General features: G+C 49.2%; 1 protein-coding gene across 3 annotated transcripts; it reads right to left on the reverse strand.

Annotated features, from left to right (window-relative positions):
• Positions 1-228: 228 nt before the first annotated feature.
• NR2F2 (nuclear receptor subfamily 2 group F member 2) lies at positions 229-12,199 on the reverse strand. 3 transcript variants are annotated; one of them, XM_086471460.1, is made up of 3 exons: positions 12,157-12,199; positions 3,676-4,203; positions 229-503 (listed from the first exon to the last, which is right to left on the reverse strand). In XM_086471460.1, exons 1-3 carry the CDS (start codon positions 12,197-12,199, stop codon positions 229-231), a joined length of 846 nt encoding a protein of 281 aa, XP_086327586.1. The 3 variants fall into 3 exon arrangements, with proteins under 3 accessions (XP_086327586.1, XP_009954790.1, XP_086327584.1); XM_009956488.2 differs by lacking the exon at positions 12,157-12,199 and adding an exon at positions 6,037-6,466; XM_086471458.1 differs by lacking the exon at positions 12,157-12,199 and adding an exon at positions 6,037-6,466 and having other exon boundaries at positions 3,676-4,224.
• Positions 12,200-14,570: the final 2,371 nt, after the last annotated feature.

Below are 14,570 nucleotides of genomic sequence, written 5' to 3' on the forward strand. Positions count from 1 at the left end.
GCATTCTGTAAAAGTTCATTTGACAGTCTCTTTTTTTAATTCACAGTCCATTAATTTTTTCCTGTCTTCTCTTAGCAAACTTGTGACATCCTTTTACATCCTTTCTTAGCAGAAGGAAATTTAAGAAACAACCAGAACCCAAATGTCATTTGCTTTCCTTTCACTCTCTTTCATCTCCCTTCTCAATTTTTATTTTTTTTTAATTTTTTTTTTTCTCTCTCGGATATTTTATTGAATGGACATATAAGGCCAGTTAAAACTGCTGCCAGACAGTAACATATCCCTGATTAGGGTTTCTATGGGGGTTTTACCTACCAAACGGACGAAAAACAATTGCTCTATGACAGAAGAGGAGACAGTGCGAAGGGAGGGGAGACGTAGTAATAGCTTCCCGAATCGTGTTGGCTGGTTGGGATACTGGCTCCTAACATACTCTTCCAAAGCACACTGTGACTTCTCCTGTAAACTTTCAACATGGGCTACATCAGAGAGACCACAGGCATCTAGAAGAAAGTGTATTAAAAAAAAAAAAAAAAAAAAAAAGAAAAAGAAAGAAAAGAAAAAAAGAAAACAATCATCAGATTAAAAAGTTGTTTGTGGTTTTTTTTTATTTTTAATTTGATTTTTTTTTTAATTGCTAGAATTAAGCGTAGATCGTGCGCCATCACCTCGCCCCCCAGAGTTTAAGTGGGTTTTACCAAAAGAGACAATCTCTCTCTTTCTGTGGATGTGTGCGTGTGTTTGTATTTCTCTGTCTTCTGGAGGGTCTCCTTTAGGATTGAGGTTCTCCAAGATTCGAGATTTCTCATGGCACGCCAGACCTAAGGGGTTGACAAGGAGGTGCTGGCCAAGCGTAATTTCGTATATCTATATTTTTAGGGGGGAAAAGGCTGGGGGGGCGGGGAAGGCTTGAGTCGAAAGGGGGGAAAGGGAGCCACTATTTCTCCCCCCCCTCCCCCTTGGAAAATAATTGGGGACAGCCTAACCATGTGATGAGAAGGAATACTAATAATACTGATAGAAATCATAATAATAATAAAAAAACTGGCCCAGCCAAAGATAATGGCGCCCCGGATCCAGCAACAGATTCTCCCCCAAAGAAGACAACGCGTTTTTCTTCAGTCTTTGAAACTGATTTAAGTGGCCCTTTAAAACTGATCTTGTCAGTTTAGCCTATTCAGAGGCAGCCATGCAAACTGTGATCTCTCTGTTCATTTGAGCTGTTTCTTTTCCCCCCTCTTTTCTTTTCTCTTTCTTTCTTCCCCCCCCTCCACTCCCCCTTCTTTTTTTTTCCTCTTCTTCTTCTTTTTAAACCTAAAGGCCCTTACAAGAAGAAAACTCCCTGATAGGGTCTGGACATTTTTTTTTCTTTTTTTTTTTTTTCTTTTTTTTTTTTTCCTGATACGCTAAAATACAATAAGTTCCCTTTAAATCAGAGACGTCTGTGCTGAAAGAGCACAGGTTGTGACCTGACCTCCCTGTGGCTTTCCTAGGCACAGGGCTAACACATGCATATTCTGCGAGTCATTAGAACCCAGATTTTTTTTATTTTTTTATTTTTTTTTTTTACTCTTAAAAGAGGCTGCAGCAAACATTATATGCATCTATGTGCGTCTGCTTTACATCAGGGAGTGTTATTGGGGTGCTGCAGAAGCTGCATGCATCACCCTATTTTTTTTTGCATGCGGCTATCTTCCCCAGAATCAGATAACAAGAAACGTTTATCTAGTTGGGAGGCAATTTACACGCCAGGCCTCACATTTTGAAAATAGTAATAAATTAAACAGTTACGACAGGATCGGACGATTGTTTTCTCAGAAGGCTAAAAAAAAAAAAAAAAAAAAAAAAAAGAAAAAAAAAAAAGTGATTTGGGAGAAAAGGCAGGATTGGAAATAAACTCCTCGGTGTGGGTGTGAGCTGGCCAGGGGCTGGGGAGGGATGTGAGCGTGTGTGGGATCCTCGCTGAGCGAGGGAAAGGAAAATGCATCTTCGAAAACGACAGAAAAATAAAATAAGCACCCCACGTACACCCCTTCCCACTCGGGATCCCTGTCTCCCTGTGGCTCGATGCGCCCTGCTCATTGATCACTTCAGGACTTTAGCACGAGTAATTTGGGGGGGAAGGGAAAAAAAAAAAAAAAAAAGAGAAGTTTTTTATGTGTAAAGCAATAATATATAAAAGGAAGTTTAGGTCACGACCCAGAACCTGGACAAAGTCCAGAAAATGACTTCGTTCCCCAGACCCCCTTTAACACAACAAGGAACGGATTGTGAGCCCTTCTTTTCCCACATAAACTACATTTTTTTCCTGTTTCCTGATATCAGGCTTTAAAAAACTCCGATGAGTAATTATTTTACAGGTCCTGCTTCCATTCATATGTTTATCGCGTGGCCACTTTCCCAAGCTTTCAAATCAGTTACAGAAGAAATATATGTATTTTTAAACTTAATCCCCAAACTTCTGGGGCTCCAGCACACTGGGTTGCCGGTGCAGCCGTAAAGTTAGCAATCTGAGATAACGTATTGCACAAATTAGCGAGCAGCTTTTTTTTTTTTTCCCCCTCAAAGAAAAAAAAAAAAAATTTAGCCTCCAGAGTTAATATCAGGATTATTACTCACCCAGGTTAAACTCTAGTGCAAGCTAATTAGATTTCACAACGCACTCAATTATTGCTTTATAACTCATGCACTATTTCTAGGCAGCAAAAGTTGACACATATTTCCCCCCCCCCCCCCCCTTTGATTATCTAAGAAACACCTCGAGGTCTTTTCCTCGGGAGAGGCACGGTTGTGCCACCCCGGAATTACACTGCGGAGCGGCAGCTTCAGTCTCCTCTTACTTTTTCAGACTATCCCTGTCTACTTATGGTAATGATCTTTTCGCACCCGCTACTCGCTTTGGACTCCGCAGTTCCTGCTGGGTACAAATGCAAACTTTTCCCCTTCGCTTAAATGACACAGAACTGCTCGCTGCCACATTCTGTTTAAATCAGAGACAGCTCTTTGGAAAGTTGATTTATTTTATTTTATGGGATGGCAGGGAACATATTTTAAACTCAGCTTTGTGCATTTAACTTTTTTTTTTTTAATTCAATTTTTAATCCTGCAGGGCTTTTTTCCCTTCCTGGCTGCCCATAAAATGATCCTCTTTTTAAAGTGGTTTTGCTGATAGGACGACTTGTATTTAACAACATCAAACAGATTTTGCTGCTGTTCGGATGCGTGTCATTAAATGCAACAACCCAGAGCTATACTGTTAAATAAAATATTATTTTCAATGGGAAATGCGCAGTCTTTCGTGGCAAATGGGTGCCTCTCCCCGAGCCCCCTCTTCTCCCATCCCCAGCATTGTTCAGCTAGGGTTGGGGTGTGTTTTGGTTGTCTTTTTGTGTGTGCTTGTGCGCGTGTGTGTATTTTACTTCCTTTTTTTTCTTTCTTTCTTTCTTTTTTTTTTTTTTTTTTTAAATTTTGCATTCCCTCAAAGGTGGGATGCTCAGATCCGAGGCCCTGCAGGGGAGACCACAGGGCACCGTTTCCTACAAGGAAAGAGACCGCGCTGGTTCTCGGGGGGCAGAGAACGGTGATGGGGTGCAGGCAATAACACTTTGCAAGAGCAAACACTTCTCAGGGGGGGCCCGGGGAAGGAAAAAGGAAGAGCAAAGAAACGCTGCCTACCTGAGGTGAAGAGGACTATGGCCTTTAAACAGCTATATTCTGCAGAGTCGACATGCAATGCTTTCAGTTTTTCTACTTGCTCTTGGAAGATTCGTATGTGGTCCATAAAGGCGACCACTCGGTCAGCAGACATTGGCGAAGCGTGGAGGCCGGCAGCTGCCAGGAGCGGAGCTACGTGGAGGGGCATGGAGCACTGGGCAGCGTTGAGGACAAACAACTCGCTCCAGGTCAGCCTCAGGAGGGCCACCTGGTCTGTGATCTGGAGGTCTGGGAAGAAGGGGATATTCCTGGCCCACTCCACCGCGCTGAAGAGCATCCTAGCTGCCAGTTCACAAATGTTCTCGATGCCCATGATGTTGTTGGGTTGCATGCACTGACTGCCAAAGCGGGAGGTGGGGTAGGGCTCTGCTCTCAGAAGAAGGGAGATATATCCGGATAGGTAGGAATGGCAGTTGAGAGGGTCCCCGTTTGTCAAGGCGAACTGACCATGAGTTGGCTGTGTGGGTGGCATTCTGCCCCTCTGGACCGCTGCAGTAAATAAAGAAGAAACTACAGCTATTAATATCTGAATTGCGACCATCGGTTCAAATACAGCCTGCTTTGTGTGCTTGTGCGTGCGTGTGTGACACCCTACCAAGTCAGCTTAAGGGGGAACATGCATTTTGCCAGCCAGAGTTCAGCCCGTACCCCCTTTTTAAGGCTCTGCAGTTCCCGGGTCAAGTAAAAGCAACAATAAGAGCTGAGCGATGCTGTCTGCTCGGCCAGGACTGCCTGAAGGAGCCCATGATCCTCACTTCCCAAAACACAGCACAATTCAGTTATTTCCCCCCACACACCCCCCCTGCCACCCCTCCTTCAAGAGATGTAGGATACGTCTTTGTGTGCCCGGGTATTTTTCTTCATTAAACCTAAAACAGCTTATTGATTTGAGGCTGGGGGAGCGGGCTGGGGAGGGAGGAGGGGGGAAGAGGGAAGAAACACTTCAGTTCAAAATCCCCGGCGCTGGTCCCACACGCGTTTCTCGCCCACTGAATATATTGTTGCTGCTGTTATATACACCACCCCCCCAAAAAAAAAAAAAAAATCAAAGGAGGAGAGATCACCCCACAACATCCCCGGCAGGTCCCCCGGCGAGGCTGGGGGCATTATCCAAAGGCACCTTCCTCAGCTGCCCATGGAAAGTGGGCCTTTCATTTTGTTAATAAATTTACACGGTGACAGCGAGAGAAAAAGGAGCGAGAAAAAGGGCTCAGAAGCAGAGAGACGGCAAGAAGGGAGAACGCCTAAAAATGCGCTTGATTTATATTTGTTATCGCACGTATTACAAGGTTAGTTACTCTTGCAGAAACACAAAGAGAGGAGCCCAGCAAGTCCCAAGCCCCCTAACCCTTAACCTACATAGCAGCGTCCAGACACAGAGCACGCACTGGAAAACTGCAGGCTCACATTTCTCGTCTAATTTTATATCACAAAGACTCGACTTGCACAGACCCGAGCACCCCACACTTTACTTCTGGGCTGCTCCTTCCTCCCCACCCCGTCCCTTCTACCCCCTCCTGCCTCTCCCGGAGGAACAAGAAAATGAGAGGAAGAAGAGAAAAGTGAGATAATAACAATCAGGAAAGGCAGGCACACGGCAATACGTATATCTATACGCACACACGCGCGGATATGTGTGTGTATATGTATTTTTAAAGGAGGAAAAATCCGGCTGGGAATCCACAGTGGAGTGCTGTAGAGCCTCGGTAGGGTGAGTCCCATTGTAATAGTAATTTGAACCGCCTGTGTAAAATTGCAATCTAAGGCAGGGTGCTGGAGGGTATATATATGTGTGTGTGTGCGTGTGCATCTCGTAAGGCTCCGTGTGTGTGTCCACACACGCACAGACACACACAGGCACCCAGACAGAGCTGCTCGGGGGACGGGGGGGAACGCTGAGCATGCAGGAGGAAACATGAAGGAAAAGTAACCACACGTCAGAATAATCATCTCGCTCCTTAGCAGCGTGAAACTAAAAATCCACTTTCAATAAACCTCCATCAGCAAAATCAAAACAAACACAAATCAATTACGAGTGCAGGAGAAAGCATGCAAGAGCCCCTGCCTCCCCTGCCCACCCTCTCCAACACCTCTTTCTTTCATTACGAGAAAGTTTCTGTCTGTTTATTCGGGGGGTGGGAGGGGGGTGGGGGTGGGAAAGAAAAGGCTCTGGTTGGGTTCGGGGAAGGAGGTTAAAAATCAGAATAATAATTAAAGAAGAAGAAGGGAAAAAAAAAAAAAAAACAAACCCAAACAACAAACCAAAACCCAAAACGCAGCGAGCGAAAAAAAAAAATTGCAAAACAAATGAAATCCCAATACCTTCCCGTCTCATGCCAACTTTGAGGCATTTTTTGAGGCGGCAGTACTGACACTGATTGCGGTGGTGCTGGTCAATGGGACAGTTCCTGTTGGCACGACAAGTGTAGCTGAGATTCCTCCTTACACTCCGCTTGAAGAAACTCTTGCAACCCTCGCAGGTAAACTGGCCATAATGTTTGCCACTAGACTTGTCCCCACAAACCACACATTCAATGTGCTGCTGCTGCTGCTGTTTGTCTCCTTGGTTCTGCTGGCTTGGCGGGTTGGTCTGGGCTGGCGTACTGGGAGGGCCCCCGGGCCCCGGGGTCTGTGGGGTGTGCGGGGCCCCGGCCGGAGGTCCCTGCACCGGCGGGGCTTGCGAAGGCTGCGTTCCCTGAGCTCCGGGCACATCGTCCTGGGGGTCTCGCCACGCACCGACTACCATTGCCATATCTATTGGACACCGTTGCCAAACTTCCTGTTCCCCCTTTATTTTCAAAGTTTGTTTGCTTTGCTTTTCAGATCAGCTTTGCAGCAGTCTTTTTTTTTTTTTTTTCCTCTTTCCTCCCCTCTCTCTCTCTCTCTCTCTTTCCCCCTCTCTCTTTTGTTGTTTTGCCTTTTTTTTTTTTTTTTTTTTTTTTTTTTTTTTTTAGGAGGGTCGGGGTGGGGGGGATCTCCCGGTACCGGCGAAGGTGCAGAAGCACGGGGCGATGGAGGTGTGTGTGCGGGGGGGCGAGTTGCGAGTCGATTGTCTGGGCTCCAGGAGAGCAAAGTAAAGGGGTAGTGGGGGTGGGGGAGAGAGGGAGAGAGAGAGAGAGAGAGAGAGGAGGAAAAAAAAAAAAAATCTCTTCAAAGATCTCCCTCTCTCTCTCTTAGAGCTGATCTGCAGCAGAGTAGTTGAAGGAGGAGAGGCGGGTGTCTGGGGGCCAGGTCCAGGGAAGCTCGCAGTCAGCCATTCAGGAAAGCCATCAAAATAAGAATGAATAAAAGGTTAAAGATTACACACACAGCGGAAAAAAACACGCACAGCTGAGGAGACTTTTCTCGGCGCGGAGAGCGGACGGTCTCGCCGTAGTTTTTGGAAGTCCAGCTTGCAGCAGCAACATCAACTGCGATCGCTTTGTTTTTGTGGGCTCTCTTTTTTTTTTTTTTTTTTTTTTTTTCTCCTCTTTCCTCCTCTCTCTCTCTCTGCTCTGTCTCTCCTCCCTCCTTCGCTCGCTTTAATTCTTCCTCTCCGCCGCTCCGCCCGGGCGCTGCTCTCTTTCTCTCTCTCTCTCCCTCTCTCGGGCTCGGGGGTGGGGGGGCTGGCTGTTGGGTTTTTTTCCTCCTCCTCTCCTCGCTTTTTTTTATTATTATTATTGTTATTATTATTAATTATTATTATTATGATTGTTTATTTGTTCCTCCTCTCCGGCCCCCGCCGCGCTGCGCTCCGCTCTGCCCCGCTCCGCCGCTCCCGCCGCGCCGTGTCCCCGCCGCCGCCGCCGCCGCTCCTCCCGCCGCCGCCGCCGCCGCCGCTCGGGTGCTGCCGCCGCCGCCGCTGCCGCCGCCGCCGCCGCCGCGCTGCCTTATGCTGCTTCTGCCGCCTCGCAAGTGGGCTCTCGCCTCCGCGCCGCCGGTGCTCACGGCGCGGGCGGGGGGAGGGGGGCCGCGGGGCGGGGGGGAGGGAAGGAGTCAACTCGCCAGCGCAGCGCCCAGCCAGCCAGGATGATAAAAGAGGGGAGCGGGAGGAGGAGGAGGAGGAGGAGGAGGAGGAGGAGGAGGAGGAAAGGAGGAGGAGGAGGAGGAGGAGGAGGAGGGAGAGAGAGAGAGGGAAGGATCATAACCCAGCGCGCAGCATCGCTCCTCAGCCGCGGGAGGGGGGAGGAAGGGGAAAATCACCACGGGGAGAGCGGGGGGGGGGGGGAGACCGCCAGCCCTCCTCCCCACCCCCCCACCCCCCCAAATAATCGGGGGCTCCGCTCCACTCCCCCCCCCCCCCCCCCCCCGCGCGCGCTCCGGCGGCGCTGAGGGGAGGGGCGGGGCGGGGCGCGGCGGCGCGGGCGGGCGGCGTGTGGGCCGAGTGGCGAGCGCGCTCCCCGCCGGCCGCTCGCCCCGCTGGCGGGAGAGTGAACTTTGACACGACTGCTGCAACTTAGCGCACGTTGCCATGGCGACCGCGCGCCTTATAAGGCAACCCGACCGGCGTTTGACTGGTCAAAAGCTCGCGCCCCGCCCCTCAGCCCTCATTGGACCGCGACGCCCTTGCGCGGCCTGCCATGGCCGCCGCCGCGCCGCCCGCGCGGTCCTAGAGGCAGGCGCCGCCCCGCTGCCGCCGCTGATGCCGGGGCCGGGGCCGGGGCGTCCCCCCGCTCACGCCGCTCCTCGCCGGCTCCTCTCGCTCCTCGCCCCGCTTTGCCGTGCCGTGCCCTCCCCGCCCCCCCCCCCCTACTGCCGTCGGGGCGAAGGGTTAAAGCGAGCTCGGCGAGGGGAGCGGAGCGCCGCCGCCTCACCTGGGGCCGCCTGCCGGGGCACGGCCTCGGGGGTCAGGGTGGAGGTGAGGGGAGGGGGGGGGCGGCGGGTGAAAGTCGAAAAATTGAGGCTAAAATGGGGTGAAACTCCAGTGAATAAAATAAAACCGAGCTCTGCCGCCGCCTGGGGGAGGGCAGCGGCCGCCGTCTCCCCGGCAGGGGTAGGGCTGCGCAGGTACGCGGGGGTCCCGCCCGCCCGGGGGTCCCGCCGGTTGCCCTCAGCCCCCTCCGCCTGGCTCCCGGCTCACCGGCGGCATGACGGGGGCGGCGGCACCTGTGCTGAGCGTCCCCCCGGCCCGGCGCTCCGGGACCGACCGCCGGCACAGCCCCGCCGCCGGCGGGGTAACGGGGCGCCGCCGCTCCCGCCGACCTCTCCTCCCCGTGCGGGCGCCTCTTCCCCCCGCCGCCCCGGGCTGGCCGAGAGGACGGCGGTGTCACGGCAGACACGCTCTCCTCCCTTCCCCTCAGCGCGATGGAGGCGAAACCCCGCAACGCCGCTCCGCGGAGTGTGACACTCGCGTCTTTCCCCTCGCAACCTCCGCGGTACCGCTATAACGCGGCTCATCCCAACCCCTTAAACTTTATTTGGGGAGTTTGGGGATTTTTTTTTCTTTTTTTTTTTTTTTTTTTTGGATCAGACGCCCCCTGACACGGTAACCAACCTCTGTGCTACCACCGGAGAGGCGACCGATCTAAATACGCGGGGACAGTTGTTTATTTCCCGCTGAATATCGCTACCGGGCAGCGGAACGGGGACTTGGAGTTCGTCTCCGAGCGAAAACGGCCACAAACCACTCGACTAGGCGAAGGGACGGAGGGATAAAACCAGAAACCCTGTCAAAGCAAACAGCTAAACGCCCGGCCGGGCAATTCCTCCCCTGCGGACACACGCGTGTATGTACGCTCACGTTTGAGCTGGTCCCCCAGTACGGTCGTGGGGACGCAGACCTGTGCCCAACTCTGCAAAGGATTAATTGCCCCTCACTTCCTCACAGGCACTTTTTCATGTTGCCACATGCACACCCCCTTCTGCCGCAGGAATAATGTAGGTGGGTAAAGCCGCAGGTGCTGAGATGATGGGGAAGTTGTAAAAAGCACCTCGACCTGGCGGTGTCCTGCTTGGAAACCCGGTGTGTTGAGACCCCCCGAACGAAGGTGGACTGCGGCTCGGTTTCAAAGACAGGGCTGCAGCGTTCCCATTGCTCCTGCCGGAGCGAAAATAACCTTTGCCCGCAACAGGGACCAGGAGAGACTGGAAAGACAGAAGTGGGTGAAAGGAATCATTCCCCGTTAAAACGTAGGGAACTGCCTTGTGATTTCCGAATAACCCAGAGCCGAGAGGGTCACGTTTCGGGGAGGGTGGGAGAAGGTGGGGGGTTCAAAATGCAGAATAGTCACGGTTTGTTGCTGATGTTGAATTTCCTGAGGGAAAAAAAAACACCAAAACCCCAAACCAACCAACAAAACCAACCACAATCCAACACCAATCTTTCCTGTCTCGAATCTGACAAAGTAAACAGGATTAATTCACCATGTGAAAAAACATGAACGCCGTCTTAACAAACGCCGAAATCAGAAGAGAAAGTGGTTTTAACAGGACGTACAATATTAATAGTTTGAACGTATGATCGTAAAAATGAAAAGCCATTGATATACGCTTAAAAGCCGCCGTATACTCTGATTGCTCAAGCATTAATGAAGAATGCCCCAGATTAACTATTTGCTCTTCGAGGGATGCAGCAATATAACTGTCTATTAGCACCATTAGATGCTTTGCTATTTATTTGAAAACACCCCTGCGAGTGGGTTGAGGCAGAACAGATGAATGTAAAAATGAACTGCAGCTAATTTCGCTAAATAATACTCGAAACCTGAGCGCCTCGCGAAGGAGGGGGAGATTCTCCACTGTCCTCCGAGCCTAATGACAATAGAAATGCTCTCTTTTAAAAGTACGACCGTATTGCTTTTCCAAATAAACAAATGCATCCCTCCTGCCATTTTACTGCAGATGTAAATTTATTTTAATGAGAGGGAGTGGAAGGATTTATTTTGCTAAAATAGAGTTGGGGATAGAGCCGGTGTAAATCTTTAGGTTTGAAAAAAGAGGAGGAAGGAGGGGGAAGCTGCATTCCTGGCAGAAAGCTGCCTAACAGTCCTCTAATTCTTTCTAGATTAAATCGCAATATGAATACAGCATCGAACAAATACCGAGTTTCGCTCTGAACTCAGTGGAAAGCAGTTACGTCTAACAGAATTCAATGAATTCCTCTTCTCCCTCAATGTAGTATGTGTGTGTTTTTCTCTTCCACCACACTGAAGTTCCATGAATAGGGAAAGTGGCTCCTATTGTGTGCCTCTGAACTTCCAAGTCAATGCAATTTTTAACCACTGGCTTGTGGTACTTTGAAAATCACCAGGGGCTGTCAGAGTTGGGTCCTCTGAAAAATTTACAGTGCTAAATCAGAGCATATGCTGTGAGAGAGGAAAAAAAATTGCTTAAGATTGGAGCAAGTACAGTATCTGGCTGCCCCCTAGTGTAAGTCTCTTATCTGCCTAAAATTCAACTTTAAAAGAAAAGGATCTCTTAAAGGGAAACGACTTTTGGCTCACGTATGCATACGAGAATGAAACTTCTGTACATTTTAATCTGATTAATTCCTAAGGATTTAAAGTTAATTGGCTTGGGCACTCCTAGACCGGACTATAAGATTTCGGCATCAGGGTTTCTGCGAGCGCTGTACCGAATAGGTATTTTTGAGGGATAGTGCTAAGAGATGGGGGGGGGGGAGGAATCCTGTTTTGTGATTTTTTTTTTTTTTTTTAAACGGGGAACCGTGCCTCGCATGCTGGTGTCAGAGCAAAACACTTTTGCTGCTTAAAGTCAGATCTACGCCTTTTGCAATAATACTTAAAAAAAAAAAAAAAAAAAGGATAAATAATTGCCTTAAAGCCTCAGCCGAACTGCCAACCACACCTTCGGATGGTGAGTATATTCCAGCTTCTTTCCATTGTACTTGCTTAGCCAGAGAAGGGACCGGAGGGCGAGAGGGGATCTCGGCACTATACCTTCACCATCCACCTCCCCCCCCCCCCCCCCCCCCCCCCAATAAATGCTGCCAGCTGCACACGGCGACACAATTCCGTGCAGTTTAATACCTATCACTTAAGTTAAGAGTCTTGTCCTCCCCTCCCCACCCTCCCGAGCGGGTCAGTCCGCCGCTCCCCCCCGAGCAGCCTGAAGCCAGGCAGGGGAGGCTGCGCCCGGGCTCTGCCTCCTGGACGCTGCTTTGGAAATGACTTTGAGGCGCTTCGCCTTGTCTCCTCGGACCTGGAACCCGAGTCCGGTCGTTGGGTTTGTTCGCTTGTTTGTTTGTTTGCTGCTTGCTTTATTTAGCTAAAGGACGTGCTAACTGATGGTGCTGCAATTACACATACTTGGGTCTCCCCCCCTCCCCTCTTCCCCTCCTTAGAGCAACCCACGTAACCTTAGAAACGATCGTTTAAGACGTACGTTAGCTAACATTTGCTTTTTTGGATTTTTTGTTTTCCTTAAAAGAGAAACACAAGAATCACAACACATTGCCCGAAAAAAGTGTCAAAGAAGAAGAAAAAAAACTATAAGTAAACATACCAAAACCATATTTGCCTTGTTCAAGGTCCCAAATCGCTTGCATCTTCCTTTTTCTACCTCTCCTTTAGTTTGGCAGGTGAAACAAACAAACAAAAAAAAATAATCAGACCGCTGTTTGCCCCCCAGAAAGATGTGCGTTGGGTAATTAAAGAGAAGTCTCCTTCTTGGTGTTTATCTAAGCGATTGTGCAAACTGATAAAAAAAAAAAAAAAAAGAGAGAGAAAAAAAGTAAAGTTACAGCCTTCAGGGGGAAAAAAAAGGAGGCAAGGTGAAGGGAATAGATTTCCCACAACCTAAAGGGAAGTGCTTTCGATGTATTATTAGCGATCAGCCTTGGGAGAGAGGAAAAAAAAAAATCCTGAACACACTCTTAACTTTACACAGACAAGATTTCAGGGGGGGCTTTGTACATAGCTGCTTAGGAATGTGCGCCTCGCCTTTAAGAAAAAATCCCCAAGCCCAAGGTAGGAGATGTCTTTGAGTGATCCTTGTCTCTCATTTCATTCCTTAGAAGGAAGAGCGTCTCGCTACACCTTGTTTGGAGCTGGAAAGGCGAGACTTAAAAAAAAAAAAAAAAAAAAAAAAAAAAAGAAGGAAAAATATTCACAACCCACCCTTCCAATTGGGGAGGAAAAAAAAAAAAATAAGAGAGGGAAATCTCCTAACTTAATGACTGTGGGGGTAGGATGGATGCGACCGATTTCAGCGCCCCCCACCCCCCCTTTCCCACCTCCCCCCTCCCCGGCAGGGGGAAAAAAAAAAAGAAAAAGGAAAAAAAAAAAGCCAACCGCAAACAACTACAGGCTGAACTATCAACACATGCACCGAAGGGGAAAAAATATATAGTGTCCTGTGTAGGGTCGGCAGGGAACGCAAGCACACGCTAAAGCAAGTTGGGAAAGAATCCGAGCTAATCAGCAATCTCTTTCTCTCTCTCTCCTTCTCTCCCTCTCCCTCTCTCTCTCTCTTTCACTGCCCCTGAGATCCCAGCTCGAAAGAGGTACTCCACATTTTTTCATTACCAAAAATCCGTTGCAATAATCATTTGTTGCTAATTGAAACCCTCGGAGACATTTTTCCCCACCCCCTTCACAAACATGGCAACTTTTAGACATGGGAAGCACGTTTAGTTTTATTTTATTAAAAAAAAAAATACGGTTAGGAGAAGGCTGAATCTTTCACCCACGAGAAATATCAGCTCGTCAGCCCCCTTCCCCGGGGTGTGGGGGGGAACAGGACCCCAGTACAGTGAGGGCTTGGGAAAATTTGGAATACATTATACCGCTTTTGGCAGGAGAATACTCTCCAACTAATGGATTCCTGCTCCTTTTTGTGTGTGTGTGTGTGTCAGTGTGGGGGGTTTCTGGAAAGAGGGGTGGTGGTCGTGGTGGTGGGGAGCCAAGCTTTTATTTTAAGAAACTGTTAGGGTAAGAAGTGTGTCATACTTGACAAATGGAACAAACGCTCTTCCATTTCTTGCTTGTCCTTGCCTTAAAACAGGAATTAAGTTAACCACAGTGCTGCATGTTAATTGCATGTTTACTGGGCTAATGAAAATTACAAAAGGGTTTTGCCACCTCGATCGGTGATGAAAAAGTATGAAGGCGATTGTCAGTGCAGCCTTCGGGGAGGGCCGGGGTGGGGAGGGGAGGGGGGGGGCCGGGCATGAACAATATCGATCAGAAGAAGGATAAATCTTTTAACTGCTCGTTAATACCATAAATATGGTCTACACAAGTTTCCACTCTTGTTAAGTCTAATCAGTACATGGAAGATGGAGACATAGCCCACTTGAATGAATTTTTATTATTGCCAGAGGGGTACTCGCATCTGTGGGCTCTCTCTTCTCCTTACCTTGTACCCACCCGCTCCCCCCCCCCCCGCCCCTTCCCCAGCTCCAAAATCCCCCCTCGCCGAGGAGGATTGTGAAGGTGAGCAGAAAGCACAGGAGAGAAATTCAAGCTTTTCGTCCTTGCTCCTCTTTTCCAAATGCTCCTTTTCTGTAAAGCTGAACGGGTCGTGGTGAGGAAAGCCTAAAGAGGGGAGCACACACACCCCCACCCCCCCGTTTATTCTTGAGGTCCGTGGATGAAAGGATGACCTAGTAATTCAGTTCGATGATAACCATTTTCATGCTTGAAAACAAACTGCCAAATTAAAGCTAAATGGAAAGAGCAGTGGGAAAGGTAGTGGGAGCAAGGCATTTCGAGATCCCCCCCACCTCTCCAAAAGGAGATTGTTTGGCAAAAGGAGGAGGGAAAGGCAATTAAATAGACTAAAGATGATTTAAATCCCAACCAAAAATAATTCAGGGGAGAAGTTTCCCCCCTCCGGTGTTGCCCAGCCCTGGATTTGAAAACTTTGGCCCAACTTGTGGCGATAGCTACAACTTTGCTCCGCAGGGGTCAGAGGTG

Source organism: Leptosomus discolor, chromosome 11 (assembly GCF_034619465.1).
Source record: "Leptosomus discolor isolate bLepDis1 chromosome 11, bLepDis1.hap2, whole genome shotgun sequence".
Classification (NCBI taxonomy): domain Eukaryota; kingdom Metazoa; phylum Chordata; class Aves; order Leptosomiformes; family Leptosomidae; genus Leptosomus; species Leptosomus discolor.